The sequence below is a fragment of the Leptodactylus fuscus genome, chromosome 2 (genome assembly GCF_031893055.1).
Source record: "Leptodactylus fuscus isolate aLepFus1 chromosome 2, aLepFus1.hap2, whole genome shotgun sequence".
Taxonomy (NCBI): Eukaryota; Metazoa; Chordata; class Amphibia; order Anura; family Leptodactylidae; genus Leptodactylus; species Leptodactylus fuscus.
Genome location: NC_134266.1, coordinates 20,756,958 through 20,779,791, shown reverse-complemented (window position 1 = coordinate 20,779,791; position 22,834 = coordinate 20,756,958). Strand labels below are relative to the sequence as shown.

Below are 22,834 nucleotides of genomic sequence, written 5' to 3'. Positions count from 1 at the left end.
GGAGCAGGGTTCAGCGCACACTCAGTTCTGCTACATCTCTGATGCAGCAAACCTGAGTGTGCAGCAGGTTTCAGCGCATCTCTGATGCAGCAGAGCTGAGTGTGTAGCAGGGTTCAGCGTATCTCTGATGCAGCAGAGCTGAGTGTGCAGCAGAGTTCAGCGCATCTCTGATGCAGCAGAGTTGAGTGTGGAGCAGGGTTCAGCGCACACTCAGCTCTCCCTCCGCTCCAGATTAGGCACATCTCGCTTTATTTTTCTCCTGAGCAGCTCTCATTGATTTCAGTGGGAGCCATCTTTTTGGTCAGGGTTTTAAGGCGATTACGGCCTCAAAGCCCTGACCAAAAAACTCCATGTGAACTTACTCTATAAAGGAGTTTTCCAAGATTTTTAAGCTCGTCCTTCAATATTTGATCGGTGCGGGGGTCAGCACCCGTCCCCTGCACCACTGTCTGGAACTGCTGCTGGGTTTGGTACTGGCTCTATACATAGGGGGTAATTTATCATGCCTTGAACACCAGGAGGCCCACATCTCGTCATAAATTAGGCACTCACCCACCGGTGCAGGAGATATGAAGGCTAGCATTGCAAACTCCAGTCTTCAAAAATCTCCCCCCTTTGTATTGTGGCCCATGCAACATTACTGCAGACCTGCTCCCATCAGTGTGAATGGGAATTGAACTGCAATATTATGACTCCGCTACTATATAGTGTATGAAGCTCTGTACACTATACACAGTACACAGCAGCAGTCTGGTCGAATGTCAAAGGTTTTGAACGGTGTGGGAGGTCAGCATTAAGAATGTAGTAAGAAGACATCAACTTGATCCTTTCCACCATGTTTATTATTGTTGTTTATTGCTGTAGCGCCAACATATTCCACAGCGCGGCACTAAAAATATATTTATTCCATTTACTCTCTTGTCATATCCTCACCACCAGCTCATGTTGTGGGGAATGTCAGTATTGGGCCCACTAGTTAAAATTATTTTGGAACGCAACACCTATATTGTGTTAGAGCCTTGGCGGATCCTGGCAGGGGCCAGTCCAGCTCCATAGGTGATCCTGTCTCAGACTGAGCTGGGATCCTGCAGTTCCTTGTCTAATGGTTAGTATATTAGCGTCACAATGTAGCTCTTATTTGTGTCTGATATCCAGCTAGAAAACGGCAGATTCGGAAACTGTTCCTTTATGCTCGAAACGTTCTCCACGCTGTAGGACTTTAACAAGGGAAGTCCATTAAACAGTGAAGTATCCAGGTAGGAGATGTGAAATGTGGGCACCTGACACAGTCTATCCTTGACACTGCAATGCGTTATGGTCAGGCTTTGTTCTTGGAGGGTCTCAGTTTGGACACGAAGGTATCGAAGACCTAAGACGGCCAGATACTCTGTTGGGAGAGTCGTCGCCCCACACAATAATAGTTTTAGGTTATGCACAAAGGTAAAGTTGACCAACTTTCCCAAGGTGGTTGTGTCGGAGAACCAGATGGTCAGGTCACCATTGTAGCTCAGCCTGGAGCCCGTCTTGTTTTTCGGAAAGGCGATGGTCTTACAGTTACACATCAGGTTGGCCAAACTGTAGTCACAGCTTTGGATGTCAGCGGAGCAGCTGCAGTTACGGATGTTGTTGTCCTTGGAAAATATCAGCGTATGGTTCTGGCTGTGGGCAAGGTGTTTAATAATGCAGAGGTTCAGGAAGCCAAGTATGAAGAGCTGGTATTTATAGAAGGACATTGATATCCGGATATCATAGGCGTCAGGCTTCGGAATGTGCGACATCCATCAGGAAATGGCCAGGGACGATCCTAATCTAGGAAGAGAATTAAAGAGTCATCAATATCTTAACATATCATCATACGGTATTTAGGAATTCTCCAGGAATGGGACATGTAATAATAAGTGGTGCTCCTAATGGTTACAATGCTGAGCAGCTCAATGTGGGTAGAACTACAATGAGATCGACAACCCCGCAATGAAGCTACAAGCTCTGATATAACACATAACTATGTTTGGACCAAGGGCATGTTAAGAGCTCATAGTGCCCTGGGCTGTTCAGAAAAATCACGCCCCACCCAAATTCGTGCCAAAGATTAATGTCCCATAGTGTCTTCCTACGCAGTATAATGTCCCATAGTAGCCCATGCAGTATAATGTCCTATAGTGGCATCCACGCAGTATAATATTCCAGAGGCCCCCTGTGCAGTATCACGTCCCATAGTGGCCCTCTGTGCAGTATAATGTCCCATAGTAGCCCCCATGCAGTATAACGTCCCATAGTGGCCCTCATGCAGTTTAATGTCCCATAGTGGCCCCTCCACACAGTGTAATGTCCCATAGTAGACCCCATGCAGTATAATGTCCCATAGTGGCCTCTCCACACAGTATAATGTCCCATAGTGGCCTCTCTACACAGTATAATGTCCCATAGTGGCCCCTCTACACAGTATAATGTCCCATAGTGGCCTCTCCACACAGTATAATGTCCTATAGTGTCCCCTCCACACAGTATAATGTCCCATAGTGGCCCCTCCACTCAGTATAATGTCCCATAGTGGACTGTCCACACAGTAGAATGTTCCATAGTGGCCCCTCCACACAATATAATGTCCTATAGTGGTCCTCATGCAGTATAATGTCCCATAGTGGCCCCCTGTGCAGTATAATGTCCCATAGTGGCATCCACTCAGTATAATATTCCATAGAAGCCCCCATGCAGTATAATGTCCCATAGTGGCCCTCATGCAGTATAATGTCCCATAGTAGCCTCCATGCAGTATAATGTCCCATAGTGCCCCCCTGTGCAGTATAATGTCCCATAGTGGCATCCACTCAGTATAATATTCCATAGAAGCCCACACACACATTATATTGCCCCATAGTGGCCCCTACACACTGTATAATGTCCAATATATCGGCCCCTCCATATAGTACAATGACCACTGCATTAATAAAAATAAAAAAAATGAAGAAAAAAACCCACATACATAGGGATGACTGAACTATTTCTCGTTGCAAATTTTTGAGGTTTGCCACCCACAAACTAATATTGTACTTTGTGGTTTCTTCAAAATCATCAGAGGCCCAGGGGAGGTGAGTAAACATAACAAACAGTCTTACTCACCTCCCCTGGGCTCTGGCGTAGGTCCCCATCCTCTTTGGGCCTCCTGAATGATGTCACAGGCCTTAGCGATTACTCAGGTCCAGCTGTATTATGATGCTTGCGTCTATACATCATGATGCTGGAGGAGGCTGGAAAAGGCCCGAGGAGGACAGAGGTACAGTTCACAAAAAGGGCGGATTATAATGTGCAATTACTTGCCACGACCTCTTACAGCCTCAGGCCTGGGGAACCACACATTTCGCCCTTATTATAATCCACCCCTGGTTGGGACATGTAGCAAGTCAGTGTTTGGTGCGTATGTGACTGTACGTGTGACTATACTTTACGATGCCAATGGTGTCAGAGGAATGTTTGCCATAGGGGTCTCACCTAATGACAGATGAGTGAAGGATCGGGTAGTTGGATTTCAAGATTCCTGATCCATCACCAGTGGACTGTGGTTTAGTCTCCTTATCCCACTAAGAAGACATGCACACTTGGCTAAGACAAGTGTGCATGTGTATAAGGGAGTTGGAAGGAATACCTGGCAGTTAGGAACCAAGTAATACGTATGGCAGCCCATTGAATTCTATGTATATATAGCATAAAGCCATCTATAGCCATCTCCCTTTTACACAAATACAGTGTTGGCCAAAAGTATTGGCACCCCTGCAATTCTGTCAGATAATACTCATTGTCTTCCAGAAAATGATTGCAATCACAAATTCTTTGGTATTATTATCTTCATTTAATTTGTCTTCAATGGAAAACCACAAAAAGAATTGTCAAAAAGCCAAATTGGATATAATTCCACAGCAAACATAAAAAAGGGGGTGGACAAAAGTATTGGCACTGTTTGAAAAATCATGTGATGCTTCTCTAATTTGTGTAATTAACAGCACCTGTTACTTACTGAGGCACCTAACAGGTGGTGGCAATAACTAAATCACACTTGCAGCCAGTTAAAATGGATTAAAGTTGACTCCACCTCTGTCCTGTGTCCTTGTGTGACCACATTAAGCATGGAGAAAAGAAAGAAGACCAAAGAACTGTCTGAGGACTTGAGAAGCAAAATTGTGAGGAAGCATGAGCAATCTCAAGGCTACAAGTCCATCTCCAAAGACCTGAATGTTCCTGTGTCTACCGTGCGCAGTGTCATCAAGAAGTGTAAAGCCCATGGCACTGTGGCTAACCTCCCTAGATGTGGACGGAAAAGAAAAATTGACGAGAGATTTCAAGGCAAGATTGTGAGGATGGTGGATAAAGAACCTCGACTAACATCCAAACAAGTTCAAGCTGCCCTGCAGTCCGAGGGTACAACAGTGTCACCCCGTACTATCCGTCGTATTATCTGACAGATTTGCAGGGGTGCCAATACTTTTGGCCAGCACTATCTATCTATCTTCTATCTTTGACATACTTCTGTTCATATCGCAACCAATCTATATATGTCTGTCTGTCTGTCTATCTATAGCGAAACCTCTCTTGAGAAGACCCCTCCTTACCCAGACCACATTTTTTATGATGGATTTTCAGTGTTTTACACTACCCATCTTATTTGACGTGATTTTGGGTGATTGTTTTATAGAGGTTCCTATCTATCTCCTATCTATCTATCTATCTATCTATCTATCTATCTATCTCATATCTATCTATCTATCTATCTATCTATCTATCTCCTATCTATCTATGTATCTATCTTCTATCTATCTATTTATTTCTGTTCTATCTCCTATCTATCTATCATCTATCTATCTCCTATCTATCTATCTATCTATCTATCTCTGTTCTATCTATCTATCTATCTATCTATCTATCTATCTATCTCTGTTCTATCTATCTATCTATCTATCTATCTATCTCTGTTCTATCTATCTATCTATCTATCTCCTATCTATCTATCTATCTATCTATCTATCTATCTATCATCTATCTATCTACTATCTATCTATCTATCTATCTATCTATCTCCTATCTATCTATCTATGTATCTATCTATCTATCTATCTATCTATCTATCTTCTATCTATCTATCTATCTATCTCTGTTCTATCTATCTATCTATCTATCTATCTCCTATCTATCTATCTATCTATCTATCTATCTATCTCTGTTCTATCTATCTATCTATCTCCTATCTATCTATCTAGCTATCTATCTATCTCCTATCTATCTATCTATCTATCTATCTATCTATCTATCTATCTATCATCTATCTATCTACTATCTATATCCTATCTATCTATCTATCTATCTATCATCTATCTATTTATCTCCTATCTATCTATCTATCTATCTATCTATCTATCTATCTATCTATCTATCATCTATCTATCTATCTACTATCTATCTATCTATCTATCTATCTATCTCCTATATATCTATCTATCTCCTATCTATCTCATATCTATCTATCTATCTATCTATCTATCTATCTATCTATCTCCTATCTATCTATCTATCTATCTATCTATCTATCTATCTATCTATGTATCTATCTATCTATCTATCTATCTATCTATCTATCTATCTCTGTTCTATCTATCTATCTATCTATCTCCTATCTATCTATCTATCTATCTATCTATCTATCTATCTATCTCTGTTCTATCTATCTATCTATCTCCTATCTATCTATCTATCTCCTATCTATCTATCTATCTATCTATCTATCTATCTATCTACTATCTATATCCTATCTATCTATCTATCTATCTATCTATCTATCATCTATCTATTTATCTCCTATCTATCTATCTATCTATCTCCTATATATCTATCTATCTATCTCCTATCTATCTCATATCTATCTATCTATCTATCTATCTATCTATCTATCTCCTATCTATCTATCTATCTATCTATCTATCTATCTATCTCCTATCTATCTATCTATCTATCTATCTTCTATCTATCTATTTATCTCTGTTCTATCTCCTATCTATCATCTATCTATCTATCTATCTATCTATCTATCTATCTATCTCTGTTCTATCTATCTATCTATCTATCTATCTATCTCCTATCTATCTATCTATCTATCTATCTATCTATCTATCTCTGTTCTATCTATCTATCTATCTATCTATCTATCTATCTATCTCTGTTCTATCTATCTATCTATCTATCTATCTCCTATCTATCTATCTATCTATCTATCTATCTATCTCCTATCTATCTATCTATGTATCTATCTATCTTCTATCTTCTATCTATCTATCTATCTATCTATCTATCTATCTCTGTTCTATCTATCTATCTATCTATCTATCTATCTATCTATCTCCTATCTATCTATCTATCTATCTATCTATCTCTGTTCTATCTATCTATCTATCTATCTATCTCCTATCTATCTATCTATCTATCTATCTATCTATCTATCATCTATCTATCTACTATCTATCTCCTATCTATCTATCTATCTATCTATCTATCTATCTATCTATCTATCTATCTATCTATCATCTATCTATTTATCTCCTATCTATCTATCTATCTATCTATCTATCTATCTATCTATCTATCTATCATCTATCTATCTATCTACTATCTATCTATCTATCTATCTATCTATCTCCTATATATCTATCTATCTCCTATCTATCTCATATCTATCTATCTATCTATCTATCTATCTATCTATCTATCATCTATCTATCTATCTCCTATCTATCTATCTATCTATCTATCTATCTATCTATCTATCTATCTCATATCTATCTATCTATCTCCTATCTATCTATCTATCTATCTATCTATCTATCTATCTATCTATCTATCTATCTATCCATCCATCCATCCATCCATCCATCCATCCATCCTCCCCCTATATAAACTTTGTATTTATCCTGAATAACATCATTGGTATGAAAGTTTGTGGCATTTGGGGCCTGTAGGGCACAGTCTGTAGGTTTTGGATATGGCAGCGGAGGTCTTGCAGTTGGAGTCAGTGCTATGTGTCAGTCCTTACCGCTCTGGTCATCTGTCCTGGGCTCAGGTTACTCTGCGGAGCTGTGGATGCTGCTGTACTCCAGACCCGCACTCCGCTGCTGAACGCTGCTGCATTTCAGGAGCTTTATTCTCCCCTTTTCCTGTATTTCGGTTGTTTTTCTCCCTTGATCTATCTTTGGTTCCTCTGCCACGCAGCAACACCAGTAGCAGGAAATGAATGTCAGAAGTTTCTGGCTAACTATCATGAGTTAGTTAAAGGAGCGACGGCTCTCACTGCTTATAATGCAGCTTAGATGGTGAAGTAATCCTGTTATACTGACTTCTGGACATGACGGAAAACACCTTGTGATGAAGTGACTCATACACAATTCCTGGGAACGGACAGAATACGAATATATTGTTTCTTAAAGGGGTCCTCCACCTTCTGTGTCCTCTGTCTGCATGGCCAACGGTAAATAACCTGGCATTCTGTATACAGACCAACGCAGGTATATACATATAACAGTAAAATACGCAAAACTAAGTTCTCCTACATTATCACTCGCTATAAGGGGTGCAGAGGTCTCAAAGGTGTGTTTGGGCCCCAATGCCCCTCTGCCACTTCACAAGTATTGGTAGGGGACTCTAACACAACTGTATAGAAAGCAGGGGCGTAGCTATAGGGGGCGCTGTGGTAGTAATCACTTCTGAAACCTGAGGGGACCCCAAAGGGATCATCTAAATGACACATAGTATTTAGGGGCCCCATTACCTATTTGGCTCTGGGGCCCAGGATGTTTAATTTACACCTCTGATAGGAAGTTTCCATAACATATGGTAGTCTGCTGATAGATACAGAAGGGGTAGTCCCTAAAAAGCCTGGGAGATGGAGAGGAATGGCCGCATTACATATGGGGGCAGCGGATGGCGCTGCTTATGGGAGATGCTCTGAGGACACTGTAGACAGGTAAAGTCTGTGGCCCTGTTAAGGGGGAAGATCTCATGGCAATGTTTAGGGGGCACTCTAATGGCACCATTCAGAGGAAGTGGCGTAGCTATAAGGGGTGAAGCAGTAGCAGTCGCTATTGGGCCCTGGATCTTGATGGGGCCAAGTTCTAAAACATACTGCTATTCTAAATTGCTCATTATAGGTAGGATCCCCATTACAGATTTTGCATTGGGGCACAAGTTACACCTCTGTTTAGGGTGTACTTTGCTAGCAATTTTTTGGGGGAGCACTCTCAGAGCACAGTTTAGGGGAGCAATCTGATGTCACTATTTAGGGAAGCACTCTGATGGCACTGTTTAGGGGAGCACTGTGATAGCAATATTTAGGGGAACACTCGGATGGCACTGTGTAGGAGAACACTGATGGCACTGTTTAGGGGAGCACTTTGATAGCACGGTTTAAGGGAGCACTCTGATGGCACTGTTTAGGGGAGCACTCTGATAGCACTGTTTAGGGGAGCACTCTGATGGCACTGTTTAGGGGAGCACTGTGATAGCAATATTTAGGGGAACACTCGGATGGCACTGTGTAGGAGAACACTGATGGCACTGTTTAGGGGAGCACTCTGATGGCACTGTTTAGGGGAGCACTTTGATAGCACGGTTTAAGGGAGCACTCTGATGGCACTGTTTAGGGGAGCACTCTGATAGCACTGTTTAGGGGAGCACTCTGATGGCACTGTTTAGGGGAGCACTCTGATGGCACTGTTTAGGGGAGCACTGTGATAGCAATATTTAGGGGAACACTCGGATGGCACTGTGTAGGAGAATACTGATGGCACTGTTTAGGGGAGCACTCTGATGGCACTGTTTAGGGGAGCACTTTGATAGCACGGTTTAAGGGAGCACTCTGATGGCACTGTTTAGGGGAGCACTCTGATAGCACTGTTTAGGGGAGCACTCTGATGGCACTGTTTAGGGGAGCACTCTGATGGCACTGTTTAGGGGAGCACTGTGATAGCAATATTTAGGGGAACACTCGGATGGCACTGTGTAGGAGAACACTGATGGCACTGTTTAGGGGAGCACTCTGATGGCACTGTTTAGGGGAGCACTTTGATAGCACGGTTTAAGGGAGCACTCTGATGGCACTGTTTAGGGGAGCACTTTGATAGCACGGTTTAAGGGAGCACTCTGATGGCACTGTTTAGGGGAGCACTCTGATAGCACTGTTTAGGGGAGCACTCTGATAGCACTGTTTAGGGGAGCACTCTGATAGCACTGTTTAGGGGAGCACTCTGATGGCACTGTTTAGGGGAGCACTCTGATGGCACTGTTTAGGGGAGCACTCTGATGGCACTGTTTAGGGGAGCATGGTGGCTCAGTGCTTAGTGCTATTGTCTTGCAGCCTTTAGGTCCTGGGTTTGAATTCAACCAATGGTAATATCTGCAAAGAGTTTGTATGTGATCACTGTAGTTGCGTGGGGTTCCTCCCACATGCCAAAAACATACTGAAATTGCCTCGCCGTACAAACAGAGTGACGGATGTAGCCTGCTCTATCTGGTATCTGTTCCCATTGACTCTAATGTAAAAAAAAAAAAAAACTTCGTTGTTAGCTTTCTTTGTTACTTTTGTAACAATAGCAGGAAAGAAGAAAGCTTTATTTTTTTTACATTGTAGTCAATGCACACAGACGTCAGACAGAGGGGGCTGCATCTGCATCGTCACTCTATTGCTGTTAGTGTCCGTTGCTCTGATCCTATGATGGCCATTAATAACAGTAGTGTGAACCCTCCCCCCGTACACTGGGGTGCTGTGTACTGCCTTCATTCCTCGCATACATCCCTCTTCCTATAATTGTATTATTGTACCCTACAGGTTCCTGCCTATTTATGGGAGAGAGTGACAGGAACAAGCTTTCTGGGGCTTTAGTGCCCAAACATAAGAAGGATTAAAGATTAATCGCCTTAGTTACTAAGAAAGAGAATCTCAGCGGGGAATGAAAACATAAAGGTAATTAAGGACTTAATTCAGCTTCAGGCGCCAGGACCGGAGCGGAGGTTCCCCTCTGTGAGCCGCCATTGCTATCTATGTCTCACTGTCACTTCTTCCCTCCCTACTTATAGATAAGTAAATATCCATACAATGATATTAATATTCAGCAAGTTAGTCATTGCATCCAAATAATGTAAAGCAAACAAGCCCAAAAAATACAGCAAAGGCTAAGGTATACGCAAACACCAAATATATGGATTTATAGATATCGTAGAGAAGCCGCCTCAGGTTCCTGACCAAAAAACGGGTAGCCGCGACTGAATGCCGATGCAGTGCACAGGCATCCAGTCGCACAGAAAAAAGAAAAAAACACTCTACCCTAAAATTATACCAGGAGCAGCACTATATGATGAGGGATGCACGGAAGTCCCTGACTGATAGGACATGGAATATATGCAAAAAAGTTTTTAAAAAAAAACATCCAGCACACCCAAATCTTCAAAAAAATTATAAAATATAACTTTTACTTCATATAAAGATAAAAATCTTACAGCATGGATCCAGTAGATAAGATCAGAGAGCCTACGCGTTTCGAGACCTACATTCTGGTCTCTTAGTCATAGCTATAACTAAGAGACCAGAATGTAGGTCTTGAAACGCGTAGGATGTCTGATCTTATCTACTGGATCCATGCTGTAAGATTTTTATCTTTATATGAAATCCAGTCGCACACTCCGCTCCAGATTAGATCCAATGAACGGGCCTAGGGTGGGTCTTCAGGCTGAATCGCGAGGCGAATCGATCAGAAGAATGAGCATTTCGCTTCTTTTTTGGTTTGTTCCGGCTCCCAGATAAAAAGAACTGTCCAGCTCCCATTGAAATCAATGGGAGCCGTCTTTTTGGTCAGGATTTTGAGGCGGATACGGCCTCAAAATCCTGACCAAAAAACTTTGTGTGAACTTACCCTAACTCCGTCTTGGTGCGGTATTTTTTGTACCAATGAGTGTTTTTATTCTCTTCTTAGGCCTCCGATATCACCAGGGATCGGCTGCGGAGCCCAGACTTACACAATTACCTATTACATTCATATAGATTCACTAAAAACGGAGCTGCACTGTAATGTTTCTACTTCAAAGCTTTTATCAGAGCGTCCGTCCTGAATTTACCCCCCTGTCTTCCACCTCTGCCCACTGGCAGACGCCCATCTTACTTTAAACATACGTTCATATAAGCAGCCCGTGCCAGACCACCCAAAATACTGAATGGTCTCTCAAACAATACAGATGATATCCTTCTGCTTACAGTCTGAATGATGATCCCAAACACACAGATAAGAGTGTTGGAATCGCTAGTGGTTACTCGTGATGCTTCCACGGCAGCGGCGCAGTAACTAATATACATTCAGGGTGGTGAAAATGAGATTCTTGAGAAGTTTTGCTCATTTATCACCGATGCTTTAATGTCAACACAGAAAGACATTAATGGGAGTAGCGGAGCAGGAGATAGCGCACATGCCAGGGGAGCAACATGTTCCCAGTAATCTCTGTTTATGTTGTGATCCCTGTTCACACTCCAGATAGGTCTGCGCAGAATAGTCTCTAGTAACGTTAGAAAACTGTTAAGCAATTTAGTGCTGGAAATAACCCAAGAGATTGTGTATGTGAAGCGAAATATTAGATTTTAGCCTAGAATCATTTAGAGGCACAGATAAGGTTGGTACAGGAGAGACGCCCATATTAAAAAATATTTAAAGCGTACCTAAAATTTTGAGCAATTTTTGATTTTCTGCCAACTTTTATGCATTAAAAAATATAAAAAAAATAGTTTTTAGATTTTGTGCTGAAAAAGTGCGCCTCGGCTTGTACTCGGGTCAATACGGTAATTGAAAATGTCACATGACTGGTCCGCAGTGAAAGACATCTGTGGGAGGCCGCTGGAGCAGCGATAGGTGAGTGGTGAGGCAGCGCTGACTCCAGGACCACCCCAAGATGTTTCCAGAGCATCTTCTCTGCCTTGGAAACATCTTAAGGCGGCCCTGGAGACAGCGCTGCCTCACCGACCACCTATCGGCAGCAGCGCTGCTCCAGAGGCCTCCCACAGATGTCTTTTACTGCGGACCAGTGAAATTACCACTCGAGTCAATACGGTAATTGACTCGACCGTATTGATTCGCTGCAGCGGGCCTCCGCTCCAGTCCCGGCCCCCTCCCCCGGCTACAACATATGCCGGGTGACGTGGCCACGTTAGCTTCGGCCCACACCCGGCATATGTCGATGACATCTTAGGGCTCATTCACATCTGCGCCGGCACTTCGTACTTCAGGTTTCCGTTTCCTGCATAAAACAGAGCAGGAGACGGAAACCTGCAGGAGTCTTTCTCACCCATTCATTTGAATGGGTGAGAGAGATGTCCGGCCGTGAGCGGCGGTGAGCGTTTTAGGCTCTCCACCGCGAAACCGAGTTTTAGAATCCAGACACAGAGTCGGAAATGCAGTACTCTGTGTCTGGATAAAAAAATCCGGTTTCGCGGCGGAGGACCTAAAACGCTCACCGCCACTCACGGCCGGACCCGGTCTATGGTTTCCATCTTCTGGCATGCAGAAGACGGAAACCATAGAACGGAGACATGAACGCAGGTGTGAACCTAGCGTTACTGCGTCTCAACACAGGCGGCGTCATCACGCTCCCTACGCTGAGATGCAGGAGCAGCCGCGGGAGAAGAGAAGCAGCCGCGGGAGAAGAGAAGCAGCCGCGGGAGAAGAGAAGCAGCCGCAGGAGAAGATGAGCAGTGGCGGCAGCGGGAGCAGCAGCGCGAGGTCGGTAAGTCTGAGAACCTAATGTTTGTTTGTCCCTGGACCTGCTCACTGCCGACCCCCGCATCACCTTATACTATAGGCAGCGGAGGCCAGCAGTTAGTAGGCCCGGGCCAGGCCGCGATCCCACTGCCGCTATTATTATACTCGGGGGTCTTTTCAGACCCCCGAGTATAATAATCGGAGCCCCAGGGGAGGAGAGAGAAAATAATAAACAGTTTTACTCACCTCTCCGGGATCCGATGTTAATCCTAGCAGGCTTCAGGCCTATATTGTAATATCCCAGATGTCACGTGGTCAGGGATATTACCATATAGGCCCAAAGCCTGTGGTAGTATTAATAGCATGTTACTGCTAGCACAGGCTTTGGGCCTGTTTGGCAACAAGCTGCTACTGCTACCATAAGGCTTTGGGCCTATATGATAATGCCCCAGACCACGTTACATCTGGGATATTACCATATAGGCCTGAAGCCGGCTAGGATTAACATGAGCACAAACAGAATGTCATGCATTTCCCCCCCTCGGCTTATACTCGAGTCAATAAGTTTTCCCCGTTTTTTTGTGGTAAAATTAGGGGGGTCGGCTTATACTCGAGTATATACAGTACTTTATTGATTAATTTCGGCTCATTTACACTTTATGACCCCTCTATTCTTTTCCCTTTTGTTGAGAGCAGAAATCCTCACTGCCTCTGACTGCGAGTATGGGCGAGTAGGGGTGTAATGCAGAGAAGCTGGGGCTGGAGGGGGATGACTTCGAATGCTTATATCTATGTGGTTCTGGTGCCATATGAAGATGAGATTCTCGTCTTCCATATAAGATCATGATCACATGATAGGGTAGTCTGTAGAACATATACAGTTAAGCAGAATTCCACTTCTTTGGTACTTCATTTGCTGATCACTGTATAATAGAAACCAGATGGAGCTTTGCTCACATCTGCCCTGTTGATTTAATATATGTATAAGTTTCTTTGTCCCTTGGATCACCAGGGTGTTCTGCACTCAGAACTATATATTTAATGTATACACACATCATACATTATGGCAATCCTAATTGGAAGAGACTCCATAAAGGCATCATTCCCATTGGATGAAACTAACTTTAAATTGTAAAACTTTTTACTATAAATTAAATAGATTGCTGGGAGGTCATTTAGAAGATGTCACATGTTACAAATCTAGTACTTAATTGCCTTCTTGGCTAGCATTTTCCATTATCTCCAGAATGGAATTTAAAGGGGTTGTCTAAGGTTAAACTTTTTATGGCCTATCCTGTGGTGAGGCCATAGCTACGTGTTGGGGTGACAGTCAGTTAAACAGCACTGGGGGCATCCCCAATGCCAGAGAGCTCTCCAGCGCCGCCTCCATCTTCTTCTGCGACAAGGTCTTCACCACGTCTTCTTCCGGCGGCGTCTTCTTACTTTTAGGCCTCAGGCCTACGGCAAGCCGACTGCACATGCCCACGGCCACAAGAAAAATGGCCGCTTCCACAGTATTGTAAGTGGCCATTTTCTCGTGGCCGGCGGGCTTGCGCAGTCGACTTTCCCTAGGCCCGAGGCCTAAAAGAAGACGCCGCCGAAAGAAGATGTGGTGAAGACCTTGTTGCAGAAGAAGATGGAGACGGGGCTGGAGAGCTCTCTGGCAGCATTGGGGACGCCCCCAGTGCTGTTTGAGCGCTGGAGCCCACCCCCAGTGCTGCGAGAGAGCTCATTTGCATTGGATTGCAGGCGAACGGTGGTCATGGAGAAGAAAAGGAAAGGTAGGAGACGAATAGCCTTTCTGAAAGGCTATTCCAACATGTTAAGGAGAAAAAATTGTGTTTAAAAGATAGGATCCCTTTAAGTCTTTAAAGACTGGTGCCATAGCTTCTATTTATAACATGAACCTCTGAAAGACCTGTTGTAGTATGGATCCCGATGGCAAGTGATAGAACCTATTGGTTTATAATGTGGTCTGATAAAGTTTCCGCAGGAAGATTAGTTCTTCATGGAGACTCGGAAGTGAGCAGGGAATTTTTTGATTCTTCTATGAAGTTTTTTTTATTCATTTTGTAAAACATAGATAAATACTTACTAGTAAAATATATGTGGCGTTTATAGAAAAGTAATTGCTAGACGGGGAGGGGAGGAGGGAGGTGAAGCTGCAGATTTACACTTATTATTTTAATTAAATTGTGTAGTTCTATACAAGTCCCTCTGCCGTTTCAGCATCTCCTACTCATCTACATCCAGATTGGCTAACTGTGTATATTCCTGAGAAAGAGTAAGCTCGATGAATTTTATCCCAGCTATCCTTGCATACGTCTACTACCTGGGGTCTTCATAAGTCGCTTCAGTCTTGTAGCTTGTTCTTGGTTTATTCTAGTCCAGTCTTTGCTTCTGAGTTTTTAGTTCTTGGTATATTTCTCCCCGTCTTATTTGTCTTGCCTTACTTCTGGTTGATCACTACTTAGATTTTTCTTACCTCTGGGTCCTAGTGCTAGTTTTGTATGTGTTAGGGTCTGCACTGCAGATTATGGATTATGTTAGGGATAGTGAAGGTCAATACTGATTGCATCCATTATCATCTCTTATCATCATCGTCATGTTTTGGTGAGTTTCCATTTTCTTGGATGACCCTTAATCTGCTGTATTGATCTGTGTTTCCCAATACTGTGTCTGTAACTGCCCGCTGTTATACTATTTGACTGATAGTACCCAGGAAATTTGACTCCCATAGGTGTCGGCCAGTTCTGCCCTCTGGTGTCCAGCCAGTATCATTACACCAAGGGCGCATTTACCACCCTTGCAACCCATTGCTTGTAGGATGGAACCTACCTTATCCAAACCACAGCGAGGAAGACGTCTCTCCCATTCCTCAGTAGATCTGGACAGTGACTGAAAGAAAAATGAGGATAGAAGATGTTACATGGCATGGGTCTTCAAGATATGATATACCCATCCACCCTTTATAAATAGCTTAAAGGGGTAATCCCACCTTAGCCATGTGTGGCAAATTCACAGGATCTTCCATGAATGGATCTGAAGCCATCTCCAAAATAAGGGTCAACCAATCCCTATGAAGTAAAGTCTGACTTTGCATCCAGTCGGGAGAATAAATGGAGAATCGGCACACTTACCTGGCTATGTGTGTAACTCATATCATCTATCCATTTATTCTCCACCTGTATATGGCGGATGTGCTATTGGTGCAACCCGTGCAGGCCCAATAGATAAGGGGGCCCCATCAGCTTTATACTTGCAGGTAAATGCCTAAACTAACCCAAAATCATGGCTAACCATTACTGGTGGATTGTTATAGAGCTACAAGGGGACGCTTTATGTTGAAATATTGGAAAACAAGGGGCCCGTTGGTGTTGTTGCACAAGGGCCCGGTGTCTGTTCCTGTCTGTGACCCCTATCATTACGTCAATGGTTGAGTGTAACTATATGGCACAGTCCCAGTAACCACCATTAAGAATACCCTGACGCACACTAATACCCGAACTTCTGCACTTAAACTGATGCAGCAAGATATCTTATCACAGAAGGAAACAAAAACCAATGAAAGGTCATCGCCTATACATTTTCATTGGCTTTTGTAGTCTTTAGTCATAAGATATTACAATGCAGCAGTTTAACCCATTGCGGAAGTTTCGGGTTAACTCTGCTACATCTGTACGTATAAATATTCCTACAGAACGTTCTATTCTAGAGTTCCCAAAAGATCAACATGTCATTTGTAGTTCCACAACAGCCGGATAGACACTAGGCATAAGGTATATATCGTAAATGGTGGAGCCCTTGCACATCAAGTTGTAGAAACATGTATATAGAAAAGAACCGGCTGATTTACTCCATATTACATGGCATAATATATCAATCACAGGTATATAGCGACTATATGCAGCCCTACAGGCTGTACTCCAGAGGTCTGCAACCTGCGCCTCACCAGACTACAACTCCTACTAGTCTGCAGCTGTCATGGCACGCTGGGAGTTGCAGTTGTTGAGCACGCAGACAGTCATCCGTCATGTGTTCTAGAAATAAATCTAGATACATAGAAGTATATTGATATTGGACGTCAGACCTACCTTGGGTTCAGCCGTCAGTATGGAGCTGCAGTCATACCCCTGCCCCTGTCAGCCCGAGACTGCCTTCCCTTCCCAGAGACTGCAGCCTTAAATTAGCACATGGCACATGGAGAATGGGCAGTGCTGACCAGCCAGGCGAACCTTCCAATGTTGTCTTTGATAAATGGCTGTGTTTAGATTCGATTTGTACTTTGCATTCCTGGGAAACACTCCCTGTAGGAGCTGGGAAAGTTTACCAATCTCTGAAATGCCTGTCTGACTAATGACTGGGGATTAATAATTACTAGGCGCTGCAATACACGCGCTGGAGGCTAGGAGGCGCTGTCTATACTGTCACCTACTGAGCTACTGGGACCAGGGTCTGAGAGTGACAAGGAGACTGTAATATTTAGCTATGGGGATAGAAGTCGGTATATTCATAGATATAGAATGGACAGAGATAGGTATATACAATAGATAATAGATAATAGCTAAATTATAGGTAGACTGGTGTAACCAGGGCGGCAGATCTGTGTGGGCGCTTTGTGGTGCAGCAGCGTGTTACAGTAGAAGCCACCACCACAACAAAAAAACACCTGAAATTGGGCTGCGTTACTGCAGAAACCCCTGTTACATTACAATTGCAAAAGTTGAACATTTTGTGTGAGATCCTCAGCAATATTTGGCATGTTGTGAGTGTTTTTATTGGGAAAGGTTTATAGAAATCTGATCTACAGAGCTGCTATTGTCATGTCCCCCTTTTACACAGTACAACAGCCCCCTTAATGCCCAGTACGAAGTATAATGGTCCCCTTATACCCCTACATAATACAATGGCCCCCTTCCGCCCCATGTAATGTATAGTATAACGACCTCTTTTTGCTCCCATACACAGTTTAATGGCCTCCGTTTGCCCTCATATACCACATAATAACCCCCTTTTGTCTCCACACCAAGTATAATGGCCTCCTTTTGCTGCCATATAAAGTACAGTATAACGGACGTTTTTTGCTCCCACTGGTCACCCTCAACAAACTGATTAAATTTTTGTGATCTCCTTTAAAGTGATCCTAGCATTAGAACTCAATTTTCTCTCACTAACACATCGGAAGAAGATGGAGGTGGCGCTGGAGAATTCTCTCGCCGCATTGGGCACGCCCCCAGTGCTGTTTGAGTACTGACGACCTCCCCCAGTGCTGCGAGAGAACTCATTTGCATACCGATGGAAACCCAGGATTTATACCAAACGGCGGCGCGGAGAAGACATCTAAAGGTGGGAGAAGAATAGCCTTTCTTAAGGCTATTCTGACATGTTAGTGAGAAAAAATTGAGTTCTAATGCTAGGATCCCTTTAATGACTGGCAGTCTGTACATTGTAAATGTTTTTCCCCTGCCCCCTGGTGCACTGGAGTGAGAAGGAGTATAATACACAGCCTTCCACTGGTAGAAAGGAGAAAATCAACCCTTTGGTAGCAAAAGTAGGGGTTGACAGTAGACAGATAATAGGTAGATGGATGGATGGATGGATGGATGGATGGATAGATAGATAGATAGATAGATAGATAGATAGATAGATAGGAGATAGATAGATAGATAGATAGATAGATAGAAGATAGATAGATAGATAGATAGATAGATAGACATTCCCTTAGGATTAGGAAGGAATCTATTCCATGCAGAGTACAGACTGATATTTTGGACATGTTGCTTTACGGAAAAAAAAAGGTAAAGTGTTTTCCATCATTCCCTATAATATATGACATTCATCGCAGCAATAGATGAAAATTCCAGTCAAAATAGGAAAAATATGTCTGGTATTCGGCCCATAGATGTCTTCACTTCATAGTGATCTCATTATTTTCTGTCCTAGTAAAATTGATTTCCCTCACTTTCTAATCCCCCTGTTAATGTGGCAATTGATTCCCAAGTACATATTTTGGATGCAGAGTCGCCCCCCGTCTTTCTGGCGGTGCAGGGGTTGTGGACTGGGTATTGTGTCCGCTGTGGAAACTTCTAGCTTCAGGCAATAAGACAAGTCTGTGGGAAAATTCAGCAAGACAAAGAGCTAATCCCGTCTAGTGGATTTCACTCTTTCTAAACAATGGACGGCTAATTACAAATTTTCTTAACCCAGTGAAGGATTCGGGTGGCAAGCTGGTCTGTCTGCCACCTCTTCTATAGAGAAGTGAAAAGCTGCATTTATAAGCAGTAAAATGTTCAATAGCCATATAGTGCCATGTGTAGTGCACATTGTATGGCTCCATAGTAATGTAACATGCATAATATAATACTAAAAGTATCACTGCAAGAGACTCTGGATTAGGAGTGTAAGTAAAGGCATAACAGGCTGGGCAATTGCTGTGGGCACATGAACATTGGGGCCCATCAAAAAGACAAAAACGTGTCTAAGAGCCCCTGCTTAAAGGGATTTTCCCATAATTGACTTTTTATGACCTGTAATCCCAGCTGCCGGACCCCTGCCTATCTTGAAAAAGAGAGGATCCTGGTTGCCTGTATTGAAATAGGAGTTTGAAACGTACAAATGCCCATGCTTGTAGATTTCTATAACACCCATTTATTCCAATGGAGATGAAACAAGCATGGAGGTTCACAGCTTGCTTATAACTTAGAATGTTGATGGAATGAAGTGTTACATTGTAGGTGCCACAGTATAGGTTTGTACATACATTACGTTACTTATCCTGAGTTATATCCTCTATTATACTCCAGAGCTGCGCTCACTATTCTGCTGGTGCAGTCACTGTGTACATACATTACATTACTGATCCTGAGTTATATCCTGTATTATACTCCAGAGCTGCGCTCACTATTCTGCTGGTGCAGTCACTGTGTACATACATTACATTACTCATCCTGTACTGATCCTGAGTTACATCCTGTATTATACTCCAGAGCTGCGCTCACTATTCTGCTGGTGCAGTCCCTGTGTACATACATTACATTACTTATCCTGTACTGATCCTGAGTTACATCCTGTATTATACTCCAGAGCTGCGCTCACTATTCTGCTGGTGCAGTCCCTGTGTACATACATTACATTACTTATCCTGTACTGATCCTGAGTTACATCTTATATTATACCCCAGAGCTGCACTCACTATTCTGCTGGTACAGACACTGTGTACATACATTACATTACTTATTCTGTACTGATCCTGAGTTATATCTTGTATTATACTCCAGAGCTGCACTCACTATTCTGCTGGTATAGACACTGTGTACATACATTACATTACTTATTCTGTACTGATCCTGAGTTACATCTTATATTATACTCCAGAGCTGCGCTCACTATTCTGCTGGTATGTAAAACATACCACTGTAAACATAAAGTGCACCTATCATTTCAGGATATACTGCTGCGTGTGTACATGAGGAGTAGTACTATTTCAGGCCATTATATAACTTGTGTCCAGCAGTTGTTACCAGTTGTGTCCTCTGCGGTTTCTATCTGAGTTTGCAGTTTTTCCTGAGCTGGAAGGTTGAGGCTAGCTGCCATTCACTGCCTGCACCATAGAAGAGGATCTGCTCCATAACTGTCTCTCTCACTGAGAAACATCCAGGATTATGCAGAATGAATAAGGAACTTTGGTTGTGATAGAAAGATCCTATTTAGCTTCAGCAGCACAGTAAGTGTCTTTATACTTCTATCTTTCCTCTCTCTCTATATATACTGTATATACATACGCATAATTTATGTCTTAATGATTGAGAAGGAACATTCCTTGGAGCTTCCATTCCTTTTGGTTGTCCACTTTATAGACATGGCAAATGGGCCTTTAGTCGGAATCCAGCACCGCTATACGTAGCACGGCCCCATACCAGGCCTGCACCTGGTAACATCTAATGCAGTGTAAGCCGCTCTCAGATGACTCCGCTCTCCAGCCTGACTTGGCTCTAGTTCAAGCATTATCTGATGTGCTCTGGAGGAGTGCGGGGCGGTAATTTCTAGTAGCTGAAGGTATCACTAAAGAGTAAATCATTATCTGGGGAAGATAACTACAAAAGACAGAGGAAGGCCCTTCATCTTCCTTTCTTAATGTAGGAATGATGCCAACCCCGTGTAATAAACCTGCTCAGGGAGGTGCATGGAAATATTGTCTCCAACCTCCTTCTTCCTTTTACTTATATGATAAATTTCCAGACAGCGCTGCGTCTTCTAAATACGCCCGTTCTTACTGAGCAGTCGCTTTCGGGACACCTCCCTCTATAAGGGGTCCTTCACCTCTTTGCATATAAATATAATTTCCATAAAAATGTAGTCACTTTGTAGATACATTATGGAATTACAGCATGTATTATTAGTCAAAGCTGCATTACAATTTTACAGGCTTCACAGCTGAAATCTCACCACTTTCTTGGTTTAAACCCTTCCCTCTGGTGAGATTTTTTTGACTTCGCGCCTGCCAAACCCCATAACTTTTTTATTTTTCCATTCACAGAGCCATATAAGGGCTTAATATTTTTTTCGGGGAAGATGGAAAAAAATTTAGAATTGAGTGGAATTGGAGAGAAATTGCATTTGTGCGACTTTCTTATGGGCTTTGTTTTTACGGCGTGCACTCAGCAGCCGAAATGACATGTCAGCTGTATTCTATGCTTCTGTATGATTCTAAGGATACCAAATTTATATGGTTTTATTTACATCTTAACCCCTTAGGGCCCGTTCTCACAAAGTAACGCGACGCTCATTCTGACACATAAACATGTATCAGAGTGAGCACTTAAAAACAGAATCCCATTGGGTGCTGTATTACGCGCACTACACATTGAAATCAATGGGTTAAAAAGCCTCCCATTGATTACAATTTGTAGCGCGCGTAAGACAGCACCCATTGAAGTCAATGGGATTCTGTTTTGAAGCGCGTAAACACATGTCAGAGTGAGCGCCGCGTTACTTTGTGAGAACGGGCCACTTTTTGACGTCCGCTTCAGGCGGCAGAAACACTAGGTTCACCCCTGTGTGTAGGTGTTTCACAGTATTTAAGTACTTGTATATGTGTTCTGGGGAAAGAGGTATGATTTGAATTTTTAGTTTTCTCATATATATGTTTTTACTTTTTTTTTTTTTTTTTACATTTTTTCTTGCATTTATTACATTTATTAGACTATCTAGGGGTCTTGATTGCATGGGGTCTGATCACTAATGCAGTGCATTGCAAAATATCGGCACCTCTATTGCAGGCTGCATAAAGGATTAAAAGGTCATTATGAAGTCTATCGACTATCGACTTCCACCAACATCATGTTGTACCCGGCAGGCCCCCTCAGCTCTGCACCAGCCCTGGAGGTGAGCTGGAAGACTTGGTTGAGATTACTAATAACTATGACAAGTGCTTCTTCAGCTACTACTACTCCCACCCTCTGGCTTCTCCCCAACTACATTACTTTACCTGCAATGGCTGTTTGCTGCACTAGTACTTTGCGCCATTGTCACTTTCACTAATTTGTTGCCGGCCATTGCACCTTCTTAGATCTAGCATTTTCTAGAAACAAGGTGTAACAAGGATTCTTTACACCCTGTTGCTCTCATTGACTGTGCAGAGTGGAGCCTTGACATACTCCGGCCTGAGGTAAGAAGGTTGCTGAGTGAACCACTAGGCCAAGAAAGCTGCTGAACTCTTCCTTGTGCAGTCAGCTGGGGTTAGCTTGTACTGTGCCGAAATACTACCTCGAGTAAAGTAGTGGTGATAACCAGACCTGTAAGTTATGTATGAATCCTGCAGTCATTATAGTAAGGCGTCAGAAACAGCAGGGACATGGCCTGTTTTTGGGTAGGCCGCAGTATGGAGGGAGTCACATCCAAACACACACATGAGCCACAATGACCATGGCTGGATTGCTATCTTCGTGACAATAACAGCTAGGTGGAATTTCCAATAGAAGAGGGTCAACGATGACCCATGGGAACAATATGCATGTAACCATCTTCTAATCAAGGGAATGAGGGCAGTTCCTGGCGCCAGCACT

At 42.9% G+C, this 22,834-nt stretch overlaps 1 protein-coding gene across 2 annotated transcripts; it reads right to left on the bottom strand.

The window, feature by feature from the left end:
* Positions 1-852: 852 nt before the first annotated feature.
* On the bottom strand, positions 853-16,951 carry EPCIP (exosomal polycystin 1 interacting protein). 2 transcript variants are annotated; one of them, XM_075263508.1, is made up of 3 exons: positions 16,865-16,951; positions 15,609-15,668; positions 853-1,809 (listed from the first exon to the last, which is right to left on the bottom strand). In XM_075263508.1, the coding sequence occupies exon 3, from the start codon at positions 1,776-1,778 to the stop codon at positions 1,107-1,109; it is 672 nt and encodes a 223-aa protein (XP_075119609.1). In that variant the 5' UTR covers positions 1,779-1,809; positions 15,609-15,668; positions 16,865-16,951; the 3' UTR covers positions 853-1,106. The 2 variants fall into 2 exon arrangements, with proteins under 2 accessions (XP_075119609.1, XP_075119610.1); XM_075263509.1 differs by lacking the exons at positions 15,609-15,668; positions 16,865-16,951 and adding an exon at positions 7,073-7,233.
* Positions 16,952-22,834: the final 5,883 nt, after the last annotated feature.

What these genes read in the sequence shown, in the direction of transcription:
- EPCIP (XM_075263508.1), bottom strand. Translation starts at nt 1,778, where the DNA reads ATGTCGCACATTCCGAAGCCTGACGCCTATGATATCCGGATATCAATG.